Source organism: Aptenodytes forsteri, unplaced genomic scaffold, assembly GCF_000699145.1.
Source record: "Aptenodytes forsteri isolate BGI_AS27 unplaced genomic scaffold, ASM69914v1 Scaffold289, whole genome shotgun sequence".
Classification (NCBI taxonomy): domain Eukaryota; kingdom Metazoa; phylum Chordata; class Aves; order Sphenisciformes; family Spheniscidae; genus Aptenodytes; species Aptenodytes forsteri.
Window position 1 is genome coordinate 4,085,885 of NW_008795025.1, and position 19,113 is coordinate 4,104,997.

Genomic DNA, 19,113 nt, shown 5'->3' on the forward strand with positions numbered 1-19,113 from the left:
CTCTGGACCCGCTCCAACAGGTCTGTGTCTTTCTTATGCTGAGGGCTCCAGAGCTGGACGCAGTACTCCAGGTGGGGTCTCACCAGAGCAGAGTAGAGGGGCAGAATCACCTCCCTCGGCCTGCTGGCCACGCTTCTTTTGATGCAGCCCAGGATACGATTGGCCTTCTGGGCTGTGAGCACGCATTGCTGGCTCATGTCCAGCTTTTCATCCACCAGTTCCCTCAAGTCCTTCTCCACAGAGCTGCTCTCAATCCCTTCATCTCCCAGCCTGTATTGATACCAGGGGTTGCCCCAACCCAGGTGCAGGACCTTGCACTTAGCCTTGTTGAACCTCATGAGGTTCACACAGGCCCACTTCTCGAGCTTGTCCAGGTCCCTCTGAACAGCATCCCATCCCTCAGGCATGTCAACCGCACCACTCAGCTTGGTGTCATCTGCAAACTTGCCAAGGGTGCACTCAATCCCACTGTCTATGTCGTTGATGAAGATATTAAACAGTACCAGTCCCAATACGGACCCCTGAGGTGAAGGTACAGAGGAAGCAAGAGAAAAACCTCACAAGATGACACTCTACCCTGTTCTCTCACCACGAGATTATGTATAGTATAGACAAGCAAACCAAGCCAAACTCACTCCGCTCCGGCGGGATGTCATGGCCACAACAGGAGACCACTGGTTGGTTCGAGGGTTGTATCTCTCAGCACTACTGAGCTCTGTTGTATCATCTCTGCCTCCCACAGCATATATCATGTCTTGGTATACTGCACAGCCCAGGTGCTTCCTCCTCGTCCCCATGGGTGCGATTGTGTGCCAGCGGTTCTCCTGGGGATTGTAGCGTTCCACTGCAGAGGAAATTACACATCTTTGGACAACAGGGTTGGCAGGCAGTGGGGGTTAGCACTTTTGAACCTGCATCCAAAGTATTGCTCAATCTGTAAAGACACTGCAATTTCCACACACCAAAAACATGATGAACCAGTTTGTTATCTCTCACTCTAATGCTTTTCTTCTATAGAACGCTTGCTATTATCTCTCCTGTCTCCAGCCCTACACAGTCAATCACAGTCAGCATCTTCACTCAAGAGGGAGCTGGCAATGCTACAAACTGACCTGCATTACCATCTTGCAGTAGTTTTACCTTTGGCACCTTCCTTCCTACAGCAGAAAAGGGCTACTGCAGGAAAAAAAGATGTGCTTGCAACTGTTATGCAGGTGATCAAAGTATTGTATTCAGGACACACTGCCAAATGCAGCATCGAGAAAGGAAAAAAAAAACCCAACATGCAACCAGGTAATAGGGGCTCACAAGCCTGGAGAGTGAATTACCGTATGGGAAAAATCATATTTAAAGAAGAAAAAACACCGCAAACTGATCACTAAGATATTCAACAGCCATCTGGGGACACTAAGGACAAACAGGACCATGACAAGTGCTGACTGCAATTAAGGGACAGCAAAAGGCATACCAGTATTGAGAGGAGAAGTTCCATCAGAGCCTCCCACAGCATAGAGGAAGCCCCCTAGCACAGCCACTGCAACTCCCAGACGCCTGGTGCTCATGGAAGCCACTCGAGTCCATTTGTTTTCTTTGGGATCATACCTGGCAAAAGAATAAACATCGAAACTTAATCAAGTGTCAGCATCTTCACAGAGGGGCGGGAAGACTGACTCCAAACAAAAATCCCCATAAGATTTGTATAGTATTTGCCTCCTCTCCAGCTCATCTGCATCAACTGCACCTTCTAAGAGACCCTCTTCTCCCTGTGACCCACTTTTTTTTTTAATTAAAAAGTACCTTTCCACAATGTTGAGACAAGAGACACCATCCTGGCCACCCACAGCGTAGAGGTAGCCTCCAAGAACTGCTACTCCAACACTGGTCCTGCAGGTGCTGGTGGGGGCCACGTCACTACTCCACTGATTGGTCTTTGGATCATACCTAGAAAAACACACCAAACAGCACAAATTGCTTGACTAGGTATGCTTCAGACTCCCCTGTGTTTGGGAACTACTAAGGCAGTGAAACTTGCTTATCTTGAGCTTAAACTGCAACACAGCTATTTGTAAGTTGGATTAAAACCCCTGAAGTGATATAATGCATCCAATACACATTATTCCAGGGATGTTCAAACTGCAGCTTGAGATGATTCAAACTGAAGATCAAAGGTTCAGGTTCATAAGACAGCAGGTTACCAGGGACTTGCATCTAGGCAAAAAGCAGCAGCCAGAGTTACTCTGCTGTATGTTCTCTGCAGTTCACACAAGAACTTAGCCAGCACTGGGACCTGCGCTTCAAGATAAAAAAAAAGAAGGAACCAGATGGACTTGGGAATCCAGAGACAAGGAAATATAGTGCATAGCAGAAAAGTGCAGGACATGGGAGATGTAAGGCTAGGGTCATGATTTGGGAAGCTAGAATACGCAAGAATATATGTGGGAAGATGGGGAGGCTCGAGGAGAAAGGAGATATTTGTATAGCTCATTGGATTTGTTACAGGGCCAAGATTTAGAGTATTAGGAGTGCTTGAGTCACGTGGCTTTTAGGCATGGGGACTGCCATATGCAGCTCCCAGAAACAGGAAGCTTGGCAAAGCTTGTTTGATTTATGTCTTTCACAGGTCTAAAACTGACCTATTTTCCTTCTTCTGTGTAAGTGCCAAGGTTCCTTAATTCTCTGGTTACCACTCCACAATAAGATTCCAGGGTCTTTCCCTTAATATCTAAGAAATGCTTACTATAACCTCACCTTCCTCAACAATGCTAAAAACAAACCAGCAATTGCAAAGAAAGTTAACCAGGATCATCACTCCTCCCATCAATTATACCCAGACCCAACTCTTACATATGCTTCCTTATACCAAAGGCTATGTCTTGTCTCATTAAGCTGGGAATAACATGACACAAGCTGTTACACATGAAGTCCTAGTTCAACAGTAAACCAACACAATATTGAAGGGGTATGCAAGGGAGGAGGAAATGTAGATAACATGTAATATAAATTTCAGGTTTTCAGCAGAACAAGAACACAGCTGGCAAAATGAACTCATTTTTAAGAGGCTGCACCCAGGTTTAAACATTCAGAGTTAACATTTCGCACATTGGCTTTATGGATACATACCTTTCTACACTGTTAAGATAAGAGGAACCATCATGGCCTCCCACAGCATAAAGGAGATCATCCAGAACACTGACTCCAACACCACAGCGTCTTTTGCTCATGGAAGCCACCATCCGCCACTCATTGGTTTGAGGGTCATAGCGCTCGACACTGGAAATTGCATCCCCGCTACACCAGCCCCCCACTGTAGGAACCAAACACAAGAAATAAGTCATAACAACGCACTAAGCTCATGTACTATATGTGTGCCTGGTACAAATAATCCCTCCAGACTTTGCCAGCCTTAACCCAGTAGCCCCATCTCTGAGTTGCTCATTCTGAGGATTATAATTAGAAGACAAAATGTGATTTTCAAGAGGATTAGCATAAGTTTGGAAGTACTGTGGCATTCATAGCACCAAAAAAATCACACAAGTAAGAAAGTATAAGTTAACTCAAATCTCCAAATATTAATGCACAGGTCACTTCAGAAATATGCTGTAAAGACTAGCCTTATGGAAGCACTACCACCAGAAAACCCCAACTTGACTCTCCTGACCTAAGCCAGCAGGAGCTACACATACCTGCAAAGAGCACTTCTCCACAGCGTATCGGTTTGCGTGGTCTAGTTCTTGGTCCTTGCATCAGTGGCCGTTCTTGGGGCAACAGCAGATAGTTTTTAGCTTCATCCACTAGATCCCTGTGCAAGACGGGAAAATATTAATCCCCAAAGTTCACCTGATACCAGTCGCAGGAGAAGGTATGAATCAAAACTGATGGCAAGAGCAGCCAGCACTAGTTATGCATTTAAGGTATTCACAAATCACATAAATGCATGAGTAGCTCTAGTTAAAACGTACACTGTCACCTAAATACTCATCAGTTGTTTACAAGTCATTTACACAAGTGACAGCAGTAGACCAGTATCAATATTTGGCCAGAGTTAATAATAGATATTGCTTGCTATAAAGACTGATAAAAAAACTGGCACAAGAGATTTGTCAAGCTTACTATGCAGAAAAGAAAAACCCAGACTGCCTCAAGCTAAAACTTAACATCAGTTGTTTTGTCTAGGAACAATTCAGGAGTTGAAAAGCACACAAATACGTAATACACACACATGACCAATAGATGGAGATAGTACCCTTCTGATGAATATTTTCTCCATCAGCTCTGGCCAGCTCACACTGTCCATCCATTCATGACTTGCCACCTGGACTAATCCTAATATTCCAAACCCTTGAACAAAACAAAAAAGAAAAAAAAGTCCTCCTTCCCTCTACAAATGTGGAATTTCCCCACTACGAATGCTTATTCAGGAAGAGAACAGTTTAGCCTATCCCCTGAACTTTTTTACATTAAGCACAACAAGAAAAATTGCGTGCTTTATAGATGATACAGAACTCCGTAGAACTAGAAAGGTGAGACTCATACCATAAGAGAAGGAAATAAGTTTCCCTGCACTAGCATTGTGGGAAATAGACTGTAATCCCAGAGTCCAATTCAGTTATCAAAGTACAGATTTTTTACATAGAGAAACTCCTTTAAGTCATAATGAGATCATGAATGCCATGCGAGTGGTAAGCTGTAATGAAAGTCCATGACTAGAGAAACAAAAAAGGTGAAGTGGAAAACAATACACTGAAGGGTATTTTACCAACAGTCAAACTGTGCACTCAAAGTTTGCTATTTCACTGAAAACTTGAAAAAACAAAAACACTTCTAGGGCACACTGTTGACTATTATACAAATAGAAAGCACGCTTTCTTGCATCTCTCAGTTGCAAAAGAGGAAATTGTGAGATATCACCCATTTACCACTGACAAATCAGCAGTTTTAGAGAACAGATGCAAACAAGGCACCCAAATACAACGCAATCCAATTCTGTAAATCAGTGAGGAGATTTACCGGCATTCCTCATCACTTTTAATAAGTGGATCAGAGCCCACTGTACCCACAAGAAACTTGGGACTCAGCAGCGGTAGACGGACATGCTGCAGGACCTAAAACACAAAACAGAACATATATGGTAAATCACATATACCCACAGAGATGTGAGAAGCCAAATGGAAAATGATAGTGGCTAACAAGTTTTGATAGAGTTGTTAATTCCTGTGGCAAACATGCACGGTCATTTACACATCCAAATCCTGGCTTTTTAGTTAAATGCAGCTCGTCTTACAGCACCTTTGCCTTTTCAATATATCAATTTAGATACCCAGCAGAAAATCAGTATTTGAAAGGGGACAATCCACTGGATCTATTAACAGAGGAAAACAAGCTCACAATTGAAAACCTTTACAAAATTACAGATGTCAATACGTCCGCTTGAAACACTAGTTTAGTTAGAAGTTTTATCAACCATTTAGCTCTTAAATGTGACCAGTATTGTGCAATAAATGAACAACAACAAACAACACGCCTTTCACAACTTAGCTTAGAATTTAGAGGTGCATGCAGGTATAGACAGAGGGGCCTAAAAAGGCACACAGTTATAAGAGCATTAAGAGCTACCTTGAGAACAGCAGGTTTTTCCGGTTTGGTTTGTTTATTTAAAACAATTTTCAAAAGCTTTCCACTAAATAAAGTTGCATTTAACATCTACTTCCAAAGCAGAGACACTGAGGCAGGCAGACTCTCACCTCTTTTGATCAGAAAGCCTGAGACTTCAGAGGCTTTCCGGCTGACAGCTTTGTCAGAATGGGTGCTTCTCTGTGAAATGGCTTGGTTTAGATGAAGCATCGTATTTCAACATAACCATTCTGACAAGCTCCAGTATAAAATCATGAGGGCTGAGGCATAATCAAACAGCAGATCTTAAAGATACACCACAAATGAAGACAAGCTTTTTCTTATCCACTATGGTTTTTACACAACACTCAAAGCAATGCAGCCAGGTTTGTCTGGACAGACTACTGGAATGATCTAGTTTGGCAAGTCCTACCTGGAAATAATTCAACAAAGCCCCTACTGAAGGCTCTAGCCACTGCACCTTCCAGCCTAGATGAAGGCAAAGTGCAAGCCATCTAACACAGGTGGAACTCAGAGAGAATTACTGTGGCTTTGCATGCATTCAGAACTGTGACACTGCTGTGGCACCACCATATCAGCCCTCATTACTCTTCTCCTGGATAAAACGGTCTTGAATGTTACTGTGCTCAAGATTACCTGTGGCAGCTGGGGTCTTCTTTCCTGAATGCTGTATTTCACCCAGGCCATCACTGCATTGAACACCTGCTCTTCACTGCGAACATTTAACTCATCACTGGATATAATGTCAATGAGTTGATTGGCAGGAAGCAGCATGAACTCCTCACTCTCCATTACCTGGTTAAATGGAAAGGAAAAAAAGAGAAAGTAAGGACAGTGGCCAAAGCACCACAGCCATTCACCACTCCAGCACTTCAGTGCAACTCTAAAGTGGATACAGTCCACTTGAATTAAGAGTCTAATGGACTGATCCAGTAAAGTGCCAAATACCCATCACTGTTTTGACATCAACACATGTGAAGGGTTTGCTGCACAGAGCAGAATGCAGTCCCTAGCAACACAACACTGACACCTTTAGATGGGGATGCAAGTGAAAGGGAATTTTACATTAAGTTTTTTTGTAGGACGTGTTTAAAGCGTTAAACCACAGAACACACTGATCAGGTTTCAAAATTTAGGAAAAACAAAGCCCTTCTTTAAAAGTCAGTCTCCTTGTTTGCCATGTCTAATATATAAAGCAGAAATAAAAATGCTGCATAGGTGATAAATACGTGACTGAAGTGGTATCAGAATAGAGAGGCTCTATTCACAAGAAATCCAAAACAGAGCACAAAAATAAGAGTCTCAAAGAAGTTACCAGTAGCATTGTAGAGAACATGGAAAGTCTTCCTGAATGCCGATTTGTGGCAGAACAGAAAATATTTCAGGAGATGGTGATGGACGCATTTGATCCTGCCTGTTTCATTTGCTCTAAATATATACATAGCATTTGCACAAGTCCAGATGCACTTAAGAGGGAATCAGAGCCTCCTAAAGCCCTAAGGACTGATCTCTTGTGAAATTCAAGCCACTGACAATCTGCAAACATATTCATTCCTTCAGTACCCAAGATAGCGACCGAGTTTCTCAGGAAGCTTTAGCTGCCACTGGAGGCCTGCTCACACAACACACCACAGAGCACATGTGAGTCAGCCTGCAACTGCCTTGAGAGGTTACAGAGCTCACGCACAACCACATCTTCTGCACTGATACCAGGCAGATGGGAAAGATGCAAGAATCGAAATAAAGAGAACTGCAGAAATGGTTTGATTGATAACTGCCAGCTTGGCTTCCCTACAAGCACTCCCAGTCCGTAGCCTGTAATCTGAGAAGTTCAGTAACAGAAAATAACTGAATATCGGTTTGTCCTTGTCATTTGCAACCACACTAGAATTCCAGGACTTACTTTATGATTTGCAGCATAAATGAAAGAAAAATACATTCTTTGACACGATCGTCTCAACAGCAGTCAGCTGTGCAGTCCTTTTAATTATCTAAATAAATTAAGAGCACTGAATGAATATACAAAAATTGCCAAGTACTGACAACAGCAAATATAGTTGAAAGGAACACAACAGAGTGAAATCAGCTACCAGACTTTGGTCTAGGATCCCATGGGCTTTCAGGGGCAGTAAGAGCCACAGCAAGGTTAGCCCACACACTTCTTTGTCCTTAGAGTAACAACTGGGCTGGTCATTAAAGATCTTTATCAACATTTTTCCATAGTCTCCCTCCCTTCTACATAGACTAGCTTATGCCTAAACTTTACCCCGACAGTTAAGTGCAGCCTCAGACTCTGAAAACAGAGGCTCTGGAAATTTTTCAGTTAAGGATGGTCACCCAGACTCTCCCTTCCACCCTCAGAAAACCCAGTTGCATCGATGGCAAACCAAGTTATTACTACTATGCAACTTGTTAGTTTACATAGTAAAACAAATAATTATTTAAAATGCTTTGGCTTATTTTGGCTTAATTACCAGGACACTAATAATTATCTGACTAATATTAATGGCCTATTTCACTGACTTGCTTACTAAACAAGAATTGGATGGGCTTCATTTCCTCTACAGTATTCATGTGCATTACTGCACTTACAAACAGATAGAATAAATGTCAGAGTATACAATATGGAGTGCAATTTTTGTCTGTTCATACAAAGTACAAGTTGTTCATCCTTAAGTGTATTTTTTCCCCTTCACACAGATGTCAGAAACTAAACAAAAAAATACGAAGGCTGTTCTTGTACAGCGGAGTTGTTAATAGAACCATTTCATATTACATGCACAAGATTCACTAGGGGTTTTAGGCAACAAATTAAATTGAGGGGAATGGAAAACTTGGAAAAACATTTTACCAAGAAGTTAATGATGTAATGCAGCAATACACATAAAAATTAATAGAACTAGAGGTTAGCACAGCAGAGGACGTGAAGCAATTCAGATGGCATTCAGAGTAACTGCATGGGTTGGCCTGATGCCTAGTGCTTAATATTTTACATTGCCATTCAGGAAATTCTCATCTCATTTCTTTTTGCCAGCTTGGAGGAACGATGACGATACAGCCTCTGCAGAGGAGGGCACATTTTCTATCAGTTCTCAACCTCCACAGTGGAGTATTATTAAGTAACCAAGTCACTGGCTTCCATCAGGGATTACCAATCCACTCACCAGATGGAAAATAATGGCAGAACAGAATACAATCCCAACAAGCAGCACCATTAAGATTGTCTACAGAGAAACAGTGGAAGTGAAAGAAGTGATCATTAAGGATGAAGAGATTCAAAACTCCCAGGGCACTGAAAGGGACACCAAACCTGCCCAGGCCAAAGAAATAGTGCTCTAATCCAAGCAATGGTTTTCCAGAGGCCATGATTCACTTAAGTCAAGTATAACTTGCATTATCTTTGAGGAGGAGAATGTTTTCTCATGTCCAAAACTTTTGCTTTTGTGTGCTTTAACAGTCTTCGAGGGACTGCAAAAGAACAGATCCCCATAGCAGGCAGCTTTTAACAGCCAGCTGCATGTATTAATGCTAAAACATTTAAAAACAAAATTGTTATGCTGTTAAAAAGTTTAGAGGCTTGTAAGCATGCCCTACTCATGTAATAATGAGAAGAGCACAGATCTAACCATTAAAATGACCAAACACTGAAAATAGGTTACCATCCTGCTCCCCAAAAAAATGCAGAAGAAAAGAAATGCAGAGCAAGCACAGAGCACATGAAATGGCCAGCTAAAATGTAGGGCTTTTGAGAAATCACCAAGTTCTACAAAAAACAAGCTCTCATCTTAAACAGCACATTTTATTTTCTAGTCTTCGTGGTTAGGAAAGACGTATTTGATGGCAAGTTTTAGAGAAAACTGATGTCATGTGTTTACAGTTAAATACCAAGTATTGTCTTCAATGTGTCCAACGGTCAAGTTCAATTGTGTTTGCTTCTGCTCACAATTTTCTTAAGTACTACCTGACTGAAATTAATACAATTCCAATCTATTTCCTGCAGGGAGAAAAAAAAGTCAGCAAGCTGCAATCAATCACAGCACTTACATACTGCCACTTCTCTGGGAAACTAAATTAGCATCAGGAGTCAATACTGGAGTTACTCCCTTTGGAAAGGATCTACCTGTGAAGCAGGTGGAAGGAGGAGATTTCTCCATAGCAGGCTGCCTGTTCCAAGGGATGGAAGAGTGCAGTTTCTGGAAAAGGCAAGAGATGAATCTCTCCAGCAGGGGAACAGACCTTCATGCTGAGCGCACTCCTAGAGAGTAGCTGCTTCCAAAACATACGCAAATTCTTGCCCTTCCAACCAGAGCTCAGGAAAGACACCACTTAAGTGTTGGGCTCCTTTCTGCATCTGGGTGTAACAGTAAGTAAAGACCCACTCTTCTCAGACTATTGCTCACAGAATCCTTAATTATTATGCTGATCCTTCCCTGAACCAGTTGCTAGCAATTTTTTTTCCCCAAAAAATTATCTAGGCAGAGTTAACAAAGGAGAAGAGACTTGGGTTTATAAAGGTCAGCTACAAAATTACACATCTGAATTACTTTCAAACAACTTCTGCTGAATAATAGATGCAAAATCCTACTTCTGCTACAGCAAGGGAGTTGAAGACTCCACTGAGGCAGCGGTATGCTCCCCCACACACCCATATGTCCAATCCCTAAACTCAACACCAATTTTTTTTTGTTTTATTGATGTATTGTCCTTACTTTAACACCCGTCTCTCCTCCAATCCTGTAGAATCCAAACATTTCTGAAAGGTGAGTGGAATGTCACACCATCGTGCAGCCACATCAGATATAATACTGAACTCCAACTATGCCTGCAACCTTGCCTTCCACATAGCACTCGCCACACTAAGAGAAGAAGTGCTGTGGATCATATATGAACCACCAGTGCACCACAGTCCTGCAAGTACCTCTTTCCTCTTTCTTCCCCAACTAACGGCTGGCACCCATCACTATTAGAGCACACAGCAGATGTAAAGGCAGGATTTGGAAAGAAGCACAAAATGAGAGTTGCCCAGGCTCTCTCAGGATGCATTCACAGGTTTTACACCATGATTCCAGCATACTAGCTTCTTACCTCCTGGAAGTTATGCTGTGTGAACTTGTCAGCAATCCTCAGCAGTTCACGGCATGAGTGAGTGTCAGCAAAAGCTCGGATGCCCAGGCAGTTGGAAGGGTCCAACTGTCTCTTAAGGAACTCGCAGCAGGCCTCCTGAATCTCAGCCAGCTGGAGAAGGCAAGCAGCTGGCAACAAAGTCTGGACATTTCCCTCTTCCACAGTGATCTGAGAGGTGTACGCAAAGTCAATCAGCAGTTCCATGGCCCTTTCGTCGATGTCCCTGATCACTACTTCTGTCTGCCGACTCTCTGCCAGCTCCCCAGTGAACATGGCTCGGAAGTAAGGGCTGCAGGCTGACAGAATCACCCTGTGGGCGTAGATCTTCTTCGCACCGACTACTAGCACCACATCGCACAACTCCCGGTGCTTCCGGAGAAGATTGATGACTTCCAAAGTTTGTCGAGGGTGCTTGTCAGAGATGTAGGGCATGCGAGCAGGCTGCGGCACCCCTTCTGGCAGTTTGTTAGGATCTCCGAGTGTGCAACGGCTAGTCACGTCCATTCCGGTCTCTCCTGGTCGAGTACTGGTACACCTGCAGTGGAGGAAACCATAAGACAGGACCATCATCAACTAATCTATCACCAGCTGTCAGCCAAAGCTCTAGGGCTCGCATCGATTACGAGCGCAAAACCAGCAGGGCCCGTAGTTCCATGCTGGAATGTGGAAACAAACATATGATCACGTGAAAGAGGAATCCGTCTCAAACCAAAGTGTACCTAGAAGTAAACAAATGCCAACTTGCAACAGGCTTATATTTATACCTATTTTTATATGCTTTCTATGACACACCACTGTAATATCCAACTACACATACATATTTATTAACTGAACCTCATAATAGCCTTGCGTGGCAGAGGAATATTAGCCGCATTTCACAAAGAGTGACTCAAAGCAAAGAAGATTAGCTGACTTGCCCATTGTCACTTGAGTTTTCTTTGACAGAGCTGGAGATGGATTTCCACTGCAAAGAATTCTAGTTGCATGATTTAACCAAATTTCTCTGCTCTTCTACTTACATTTTTGATACGGTCACTCATCACTGTGATATCTGAACATACTAAACTATCACACAGATTGCAGTAACTTAAAATGGCCTGCAACCTACCACGACTATCTTTCAGGTTCACAGAATACCCATTTAATCATCACCTCTTCAGTTATTTTTAAATTATGGAGGCTTCAGACTCAATCTACCTTCCCTGACATGTTTCAAAAGAATGTTAATCCTTCCCAAGAATGGCAGACTAAGAACCGCAGAGGGCAATCAGGATATCAGACCAATCAGGAAAAAGTCAAAACAATCAAAGTATCCATGACTATCAGCCTACCAAAAAAGGAAGAAAATAAAATCAAGATTGTAACTTTAGAGATGAGGAACCACTTGAGAATATATAAACCAAGTTTCTGGCACAGAGTAGAAAAAACAGACTATCGTCCCAGCTTCGCACGCAGTGTTCTAGCTATCTGATGTCCTTCTTTACGAAAGTTCAGGTACCTTTCCTTTATTCCTCACATCCCTAAGCAGATGTCAGCTCTGCTACAGCTTAAGTGCAATACCCCTTTGCACGGCAGCACGACAATGCTGACAGATCATCCTTCGCACCATGTATGCTACTAACTCGAGAGAACGGGAATGCAGTATTGCCCCAAGCCCTTCTGCAGTTCTGCAGGGATGAACCAAGATGACACATCTCGTACATCACTTTGCAGAGACGTCTGCCTACACCCCAGGCTTCACTATCACATTATGACTGAAATCAGTGCTAAACAAGAAGAATTAAACACAACTCCGTTTTCAGCAATCAAACTAAATAAGCAGATCAGTGCACACTAAACATACCAAACACGTAACTGAGACGCCATTTTGCATGTTGGGAGCATATTTGAATTTCTGCCACATATCATATGAACAATTATTAAAAAGATGCATCAGCACCAGTGACATATCGATTACTACAAAAATAAAGAAAATACAGGAAACTATTGCCTCTTCCCACTTCAAAGGAAAACCATCACTTAGAGCAATTAAAGGATACTGAGCAAAATATCAGAATACTGATGGTTATGAATTATCCAGTGAGTGCACTGGCTGTTGGAGATATACTGAAAGACCCAGTACATCTTATCCATTACCAGCTTCACTGGTATAATGGCATTTGTGAGCTGTCACTGCCACACTTTGTTCATACTAAGAGTTAAAAAGAAATCTAACTTCGCTTTCCCATTGCTCAACATATCTTGCAGCATGCTTGAAGGAAAGAATTAAAAAAAATAACTCACATCTTTTCCTCTCATTATTATGTCAAATGCACCTTCTAACCACAGGGAGGGAAACCAGTCTCTTTGCAGCAGTTCAAATTATTCACTTGCATCTTAGCCTGTTTTCCCATTCCCCCCACACACTCTCCTTGATCATCATATTCAGATGTTTCAGACCATTACCTCTTCCTCATATCTTAGTTACACAGATCCAGCTGGGTCTCCCCTCTGGGTTTTTCTGCTTGCTCCTGTTCAGCCTCTGCACCTTAAATGCCTTGTCTTTTATCCCTACTCCATCTTTTTTATATCCATCACCGTTCTCCTTTTCTGACACCTCTGACAAATCCTTCTGCTGTTATACTGCCTCTCGCTCTCCTCCACCCACTCTTGTCCCTCACAACCCAAATTCACCTTGTGGGATTTGACAACCATTTTCAAAGCCCTGCCAAGATCCTCATGAACAATGCAGCTAAGCTCTCCTCACAGCAGCATATGCAAACTAAGTTTAATGGTATCCCTACAAAAACCCCAAGAAACCTTGGCTAAAGATTAATTTACCTAATTGGCTTACTTCCATAGTCCTTAGCAGCTAAGGCCAGAGGGTAAGTAATTTAATCCCTATACCAAGAGATGGAGAAAGGTGGTGACAAAAATCCCCCTGTAGAATCTAGCTCTTGCTAAGCAAGCCAAATGGATATTATTGTGCATTAGGGGTTTCAAGCTATGTCAAACCAACCCCTGGGAGAAAAAAGAAAAAATAAGAGCCCTATTAAGACACATACTACTGTAATAATTTTGGACAGTTTGTCTTTACCAGGCTGTCAGTCAAAGCATCTAAGCACAGAACAAGCATTATTCAAATAAAAACCCATTTCACAGAACTACAGATCACAAGAGACGGCCTATGTCCAGGACAGGACCTCTTTTGGAAAGCAGAACCCCTGTTACACCTGTAGGCTTTCTTCAAAGATGACCCTCACTAAAAACAGCCGTAAAGCAGATCTCGAAGAGCTTTTCAGACTAGCACAGATTTTAACTACAAAAAGATTACATTAAGGCTATGCCGCTACAAGGAATACAGTGTACCTTGTCAATCCCACCACCCAAGACTCTTCGCTGACACAGAGCAATGGGGTAGACCAGCTTATGCCACATGAGTAGTTGGCCAGATTTAGGCAGTAGTCCTAGTCCTTCCTAGCCAGCATGGAACAGGATTTTTCTGCCCAAATTAGACTCTGCTGAACACTTCTTTAAATTAACTAATTGAAAAGGAGTCTAGTTAGTAAGAACTGGAGGCATTACTGCATTGTTCCCATCAGTGTTTATCTGAGTGCCTGCATTGTATCTAGCCTCCTTCCTCCAGGAGAGAAAGTGCTGGTTAATGATTAAAGAAAATTGAATGGATGGAAAAAAGAGTAATAATCAAATTAGCACTCCTGATTCATCCATAACTTACCTCTGGGTAATGCAGAAGCTAGTGATCAATGGCCTTGGGAATTTCCACACTGGATCAAACCAGATGCTTGATATTAAGCACTGTGGGTTGCTGCTATACACAGGCACAGAAGTGTGAATTAAAAGGACACTGTCTGATGGCATGTGTCTCCATGAGGATAATAATTTAACTGCATTATGTGTGCATTATGCATATATATGCACAGAGAATGAAATGATGAGTCAGTAGCTTAGAGGTGTGAAAGACAGAAGGCAGCACTTGATTCTCACATGGCAGGCTAGCTGCCTCCCCCACACACACACGCAAAGCTAAGAGCTGCCTCTGAATACTCAGGGTGATTAAGAAGGGTTGAGGATCGGAGAGGAAATGTGTATGCAAGGATAAAGGATTCACACTCAGCTATGCAGATATTCTAGGATTAGCTTCCATCAAAATGCAAGGCTGGGGAAATCAGCAAATACAATGGGATTAAGAAGGGGCTGACAAGGGATCAGTTTTTGTAGCACACTGCTGAAAAGTACAAATGGGAACACAGGCAGTCTGCAACACTAAGTCAGCTAAATAAATAGGCTGCTCTGCCTCCATTTTATTCAGCTATGCCAGTTCCCAAAACTTTATTCATTAACAAAGGCATCTATGAGACATCCATCCTTAGAGCTTATAGCAGCTTCTTCCAAAGTTCAAAAAAATATTTAGTAATAATATGTATCTAAGAAAAAGTACTCTCCGATACTGTCATAGAGCTCCTTAACTTTCAAGTCAGAGTAGCCTGCATTTTTTGTTTAAGATAACGTATGTTTTAGCATGAGATTACAAGTAAGCTTTAACACAGTTCAGCAGAAAACAATAGGCTGACCTAAGGCCTATGAAACAGAACAAGTCTCAGGCTGAAAACATCAACTGAAATCCAAAATCATACATTGCTCTAGGGGATTTCAGTAGCAATGGATTTTAGTAGCAAATGAAGAAAACAAACCAAACCAGTAGTGATTTCTGTCAATGCCTCGCTTTGAATTTAATGCATACACAAAGAAAATATTTCCTATACTCGTTACAGAACTGCTAGAACAAAGATCTTTGATTTGGCGCAGCCAAAAGTGATACCTTCAGCATCAGAAGTGACCACCACAACACTGCCAACTAAGTAAATGGAAATGTTTAATTGTGGCAATCAATACTCTAGGAATTAGTTAGCTAGAAGTCTAATTATTAGTAAAAATGCCACTGACTCCTTTTCTTACCTAGACAGCAAGGTTTAGGTATACGTGCTGAATGAGGTTGAGTTATGAAAACAAGCAGATAAACCTGACTGCAATATTATTTTACATTACTCAAAAGGAGAACAGCAAGGATCTGGTGTATATGTCCCTATTTACATTGTTTAGTTTCATTTTCACTGACCAAACCCAGAAAACTTAGTTTCACCAAGAATGAGGATGTCCATACACAGAAAGATGAGGTCCTTACTGGAGTATTCCAAAACCTTCCTAAGCCTTTTGCAGTTTGTCTTGGGTAAGTGCTATGTCCAAGCAATCAGTTAACTTCCTGAGTGCACGAGGGCCGCAAGCACACCGTCGGGACCTGCAGTCTCACCCCCTCAGCAGGGTCTGGCTGCCTGTGCCCAAGCCAGCCCTAATACAGTGCTGTTGTAACCTGGGATCAGGCTGCCAAGAAAGACAAAGAGCCAGGAGAGCCTCCCCACTTTGCTTGGGAGCTGCTCAAGCCCTCGTGCCTGGCCTGAGCTATGGTGAAGGCACACCTGTAGCTGACCATGTACCCCACTAATACTGACCTGCTGCATTGGCTTCCTGGCTTGACCTCAACCCTTCCTCATCACTACAGACTTGCCTGATGAGCACAGGACTCTTGGCTGACCCTGAGCATCAGACCTGCTCCGCCCTCTTGCTCAGGTATTGTGGGACTACACCCTTCACTGGAGAGGTTCCCTCTGCCTTGCTTTTACCTTCAGCAAAACAATGTTTTCTTGCTGCTGCCTGACAGCAAGAAAGAATAGCCTGCCCCAACTATCACTTCATTTCTAATGCAAGATAAATCCTGTTTGAACATCAATGCATTTTCTCTACTATAATCTCGACAGGAATAGCTGCAATGCCTTTTCTGTTCAAATTGTACTTCCCATCCTCTGAATGCTGTACACATTTGATAGCAACTCACCATGTTTACTAATACAGTACTGACCAAGTCTCACTCCCCTCTTCTTGCAGTATCTAACAGGACTCTCGCATGTGGTATTAAATGGCTGCAGAGCCCTGAGTAAAAGGATGAAAGAAGTGCTCTGCCATCTGCTTAGCTGGACCTCATAGGAAGATCTGTGAGCCTGAAATCCAATCAGGAACCTTTTATCATCTTCTGCTAAGATACCCAGTAGAATAACAAACAGAAATTTTAACAATCCACACAGAGGCCCTTAAAACATGCAAGCATATTCAAGAACTGAAGTCCACAGCTCACGATAGATCCGTGCTTGTCAGGCTAGACTGCAGCAATACAATACATCTAGGCACAGAGATCACCTGAAAGGTTAGCTCAAAAGTAAAGCCATGTAAATATGTCAAACGTTATCCATGCTCTACCCCGGCTTGCCAGAGAGGGAGGGAAAATGAAAGGTACTGAAAGGTCTGGTCTGCATTCATTATCCAAATAAAATTTTTTAAAAAACCCAAACCTGAAGTACCAGGATCAGCACCACAATAGAAAACCTCTACTTCTTCAGCCCAGTGCTGCTGCCCACCACTAACACTACCCAGTTTGAGTGGCAGACAGAACTTCCATGATACCAAGTCCAAGGCCACAAACCCACAAAAGACATACAAACTTCAGCACTTTAATTCTCTGCCTCAATGCAATATGCAGAAGACAGCAGACATAAAAATAAATTTAGAACCTCGATTTTTCCATTAGGAACACAAAAAATAAAGTAGAGAGAAAACAAGAACAGAAGCCAAGCTAGTCACCAATTTTATGTCATTTTGCAAAAACATTTTGATAAATGGAGTACAACATAAGAACCTGAAAAGCTGTGGTTTTACGTTGGCTAAGATTTAAACAGTCTCCATTGTGGAAGACTAAGATGGAAAAGAGCTCATCTGCTACTTAATCTGTCTTGGAGAAAAAGGAACTCACTGTAAGAGTCACATACAGCTCCTCATTGTTTAAACCACATTTCTTATCTTGGCAAAAATGTTGAACAATACGTAGCCCCAGTGATGCCCATATCATGTCCCAAGGTTTACTCATTAGCTTAACTGAAGCAGCAGCACAGTCTTCTTTTGTTGCACTTGAGGGATTCATTTAATTAAACAACATAGTGTCACTCTTCAAGGGTTTAAATGACTATTTATTTCTTACCTCCTTCCACAACACAGAACCCAGGCTAATGGTTTCTGCAAATGCTGTAGCTAGAAATGCTTTACATATTCATCTATGGTTAAAATTCCTTGCTTTCTCTTACATGACTGTTTACAGAATTTTCCATAATAAAAGTTTCCCTACTTCCCACATCCTAAAGAGTGCAGACAGACTAAGCAATCTGCATGAGTTCTCTTTACTTCATTTAGAGGTGTAAAACTTCAGGAAACTTTGCTTACACACAGCCTGTATCACATACAGAAATATATCTGCTGTTAAGATTTGCCATGGGATTGCCATCGGATAGTGAAAAGCAACTAGAACTAGCAAACAATCTTGTTTGCCAACCTGCCATCGTGCTGATTTACTGTGACAATTTTTTCTCTATATAACAGATAATGTTTCTGACATAACCACAGCAAGAACTCCCCTGAATTAAACTTCAGCTGCATCTTCAGCTCATTAGAACTAAGGCAGATGGCATCCGTAATTAGAAAAGAAAATCTCCTTTTCACCCAAGACTTCACTCCATCAAAGGGACTAAACTCCTTCAGTTAAGGGAAAAATAATGCCCCTTCGAAATCAAGTTTAAATTTATTCCCAGGCAATTTATTTCACACAATTTGAATACCTAAGTAATTAAATACTGGATTTCAAATACGATAGTAAATGGGGGAAGTAGGGAAGGGGGATGGAGAATTATGATAACTTGTCTTCTGTAGTCTTCCTAACAGCATATTCATTTAAAAACATCTGGTCTTGTAAATATTGAAAACTAAATACATTTAAGTAAGGACTAAAGATGAATGTTTTATATTCTAATTCTCCTAGCCAGGCCTTTAAAAAAAAAACAAAAACAAACAACATTTTACTGTTTAGGCACTTATGAAACCAACTCACATGATTTATCATATTTGGATAAGAGAAGGACAATTTTCATCTCTTACCTGCGCATTGGCTTTCCGTCCATGCACTGTGAAGAGAAACCTTCACCCTATGCTTCAAGACCTGATCCAAAAGGAAAAAAAAAAAAAGAAAAAAAAAGGTGATATTCTGAAGCAAGAGAACCTTCTTTCCTCTCTTCAGTCTGGCTCTAGGACAACAGAACTGACCACATCCAGGTACTAATATGCCTTCAAGTTCTTATCCAGCTATAAAATTCACAGCCTAGATTAACGATGTCTGGATTGCAAAGAATAAAGCAGAAGAAAATATAATCATCATTAAAAGTAATTTCACCACAGCTGCATAATGATTCTTTAGGCAAATGG

The 19,113-nt window shown here is 41.8% G+C and overlaps 1 protein-coding gene across 3 annotated transcripts in view; it reads right to left on the bottom strand.

The window, feature by feature from the left end:
• The window catches only part of KLHL20 (kelch like family member 20), a 26,083-nt gene extending 7,218 nt beyond the window's left edge, over nt 1–18,865 (bottom strand). For 2 of the 3 annotated variants that reach the window (XM_019471169.1, XM_009275891.1), the window contains exons 1-9: nt 18,790–18,865; nt 10,717–11,290; nt 6,268–6,426; nt 5,008–5,102; nt 3,684–3,799; nt 3,121–3,304; nt 1,798–1,941; nt 1,469–1,602; nt 636–844 (exon numbers count right to left, since the gene is read on the bottom strand). In XM_019471169.1, the coding sequence (XP_019326714.1) occupies nt 636–844; nt 1,469–1,602; nt 1,798–1,941; nt 3,121–3,304; nt 3,684–3,799; nt 5,008–5,102; nt 6,268–6,426; nt 10,717–11,290; nt 18,790–18,812 (1,638 nt within the window). In that variant the 5' untranslated portion in view covers nt 18,813–18,865. Of the gene's footprint in view, nt 1–635; nt 845–1,468; nt 1,603–1,797; nt 1,942–3,120; nt 3,305–3,683; nt 3,800–5,007; nt 5,103–6,267; nt 6,427–10,716; nt 11,323–18,789 lie in introns of those variants that run through there. The other variant, XM_019471170.1, reaches the window with a different exon arrangement.
• Between the last annotated feature and the right edge of the window lie 248 nt (nt 18,866–19,113).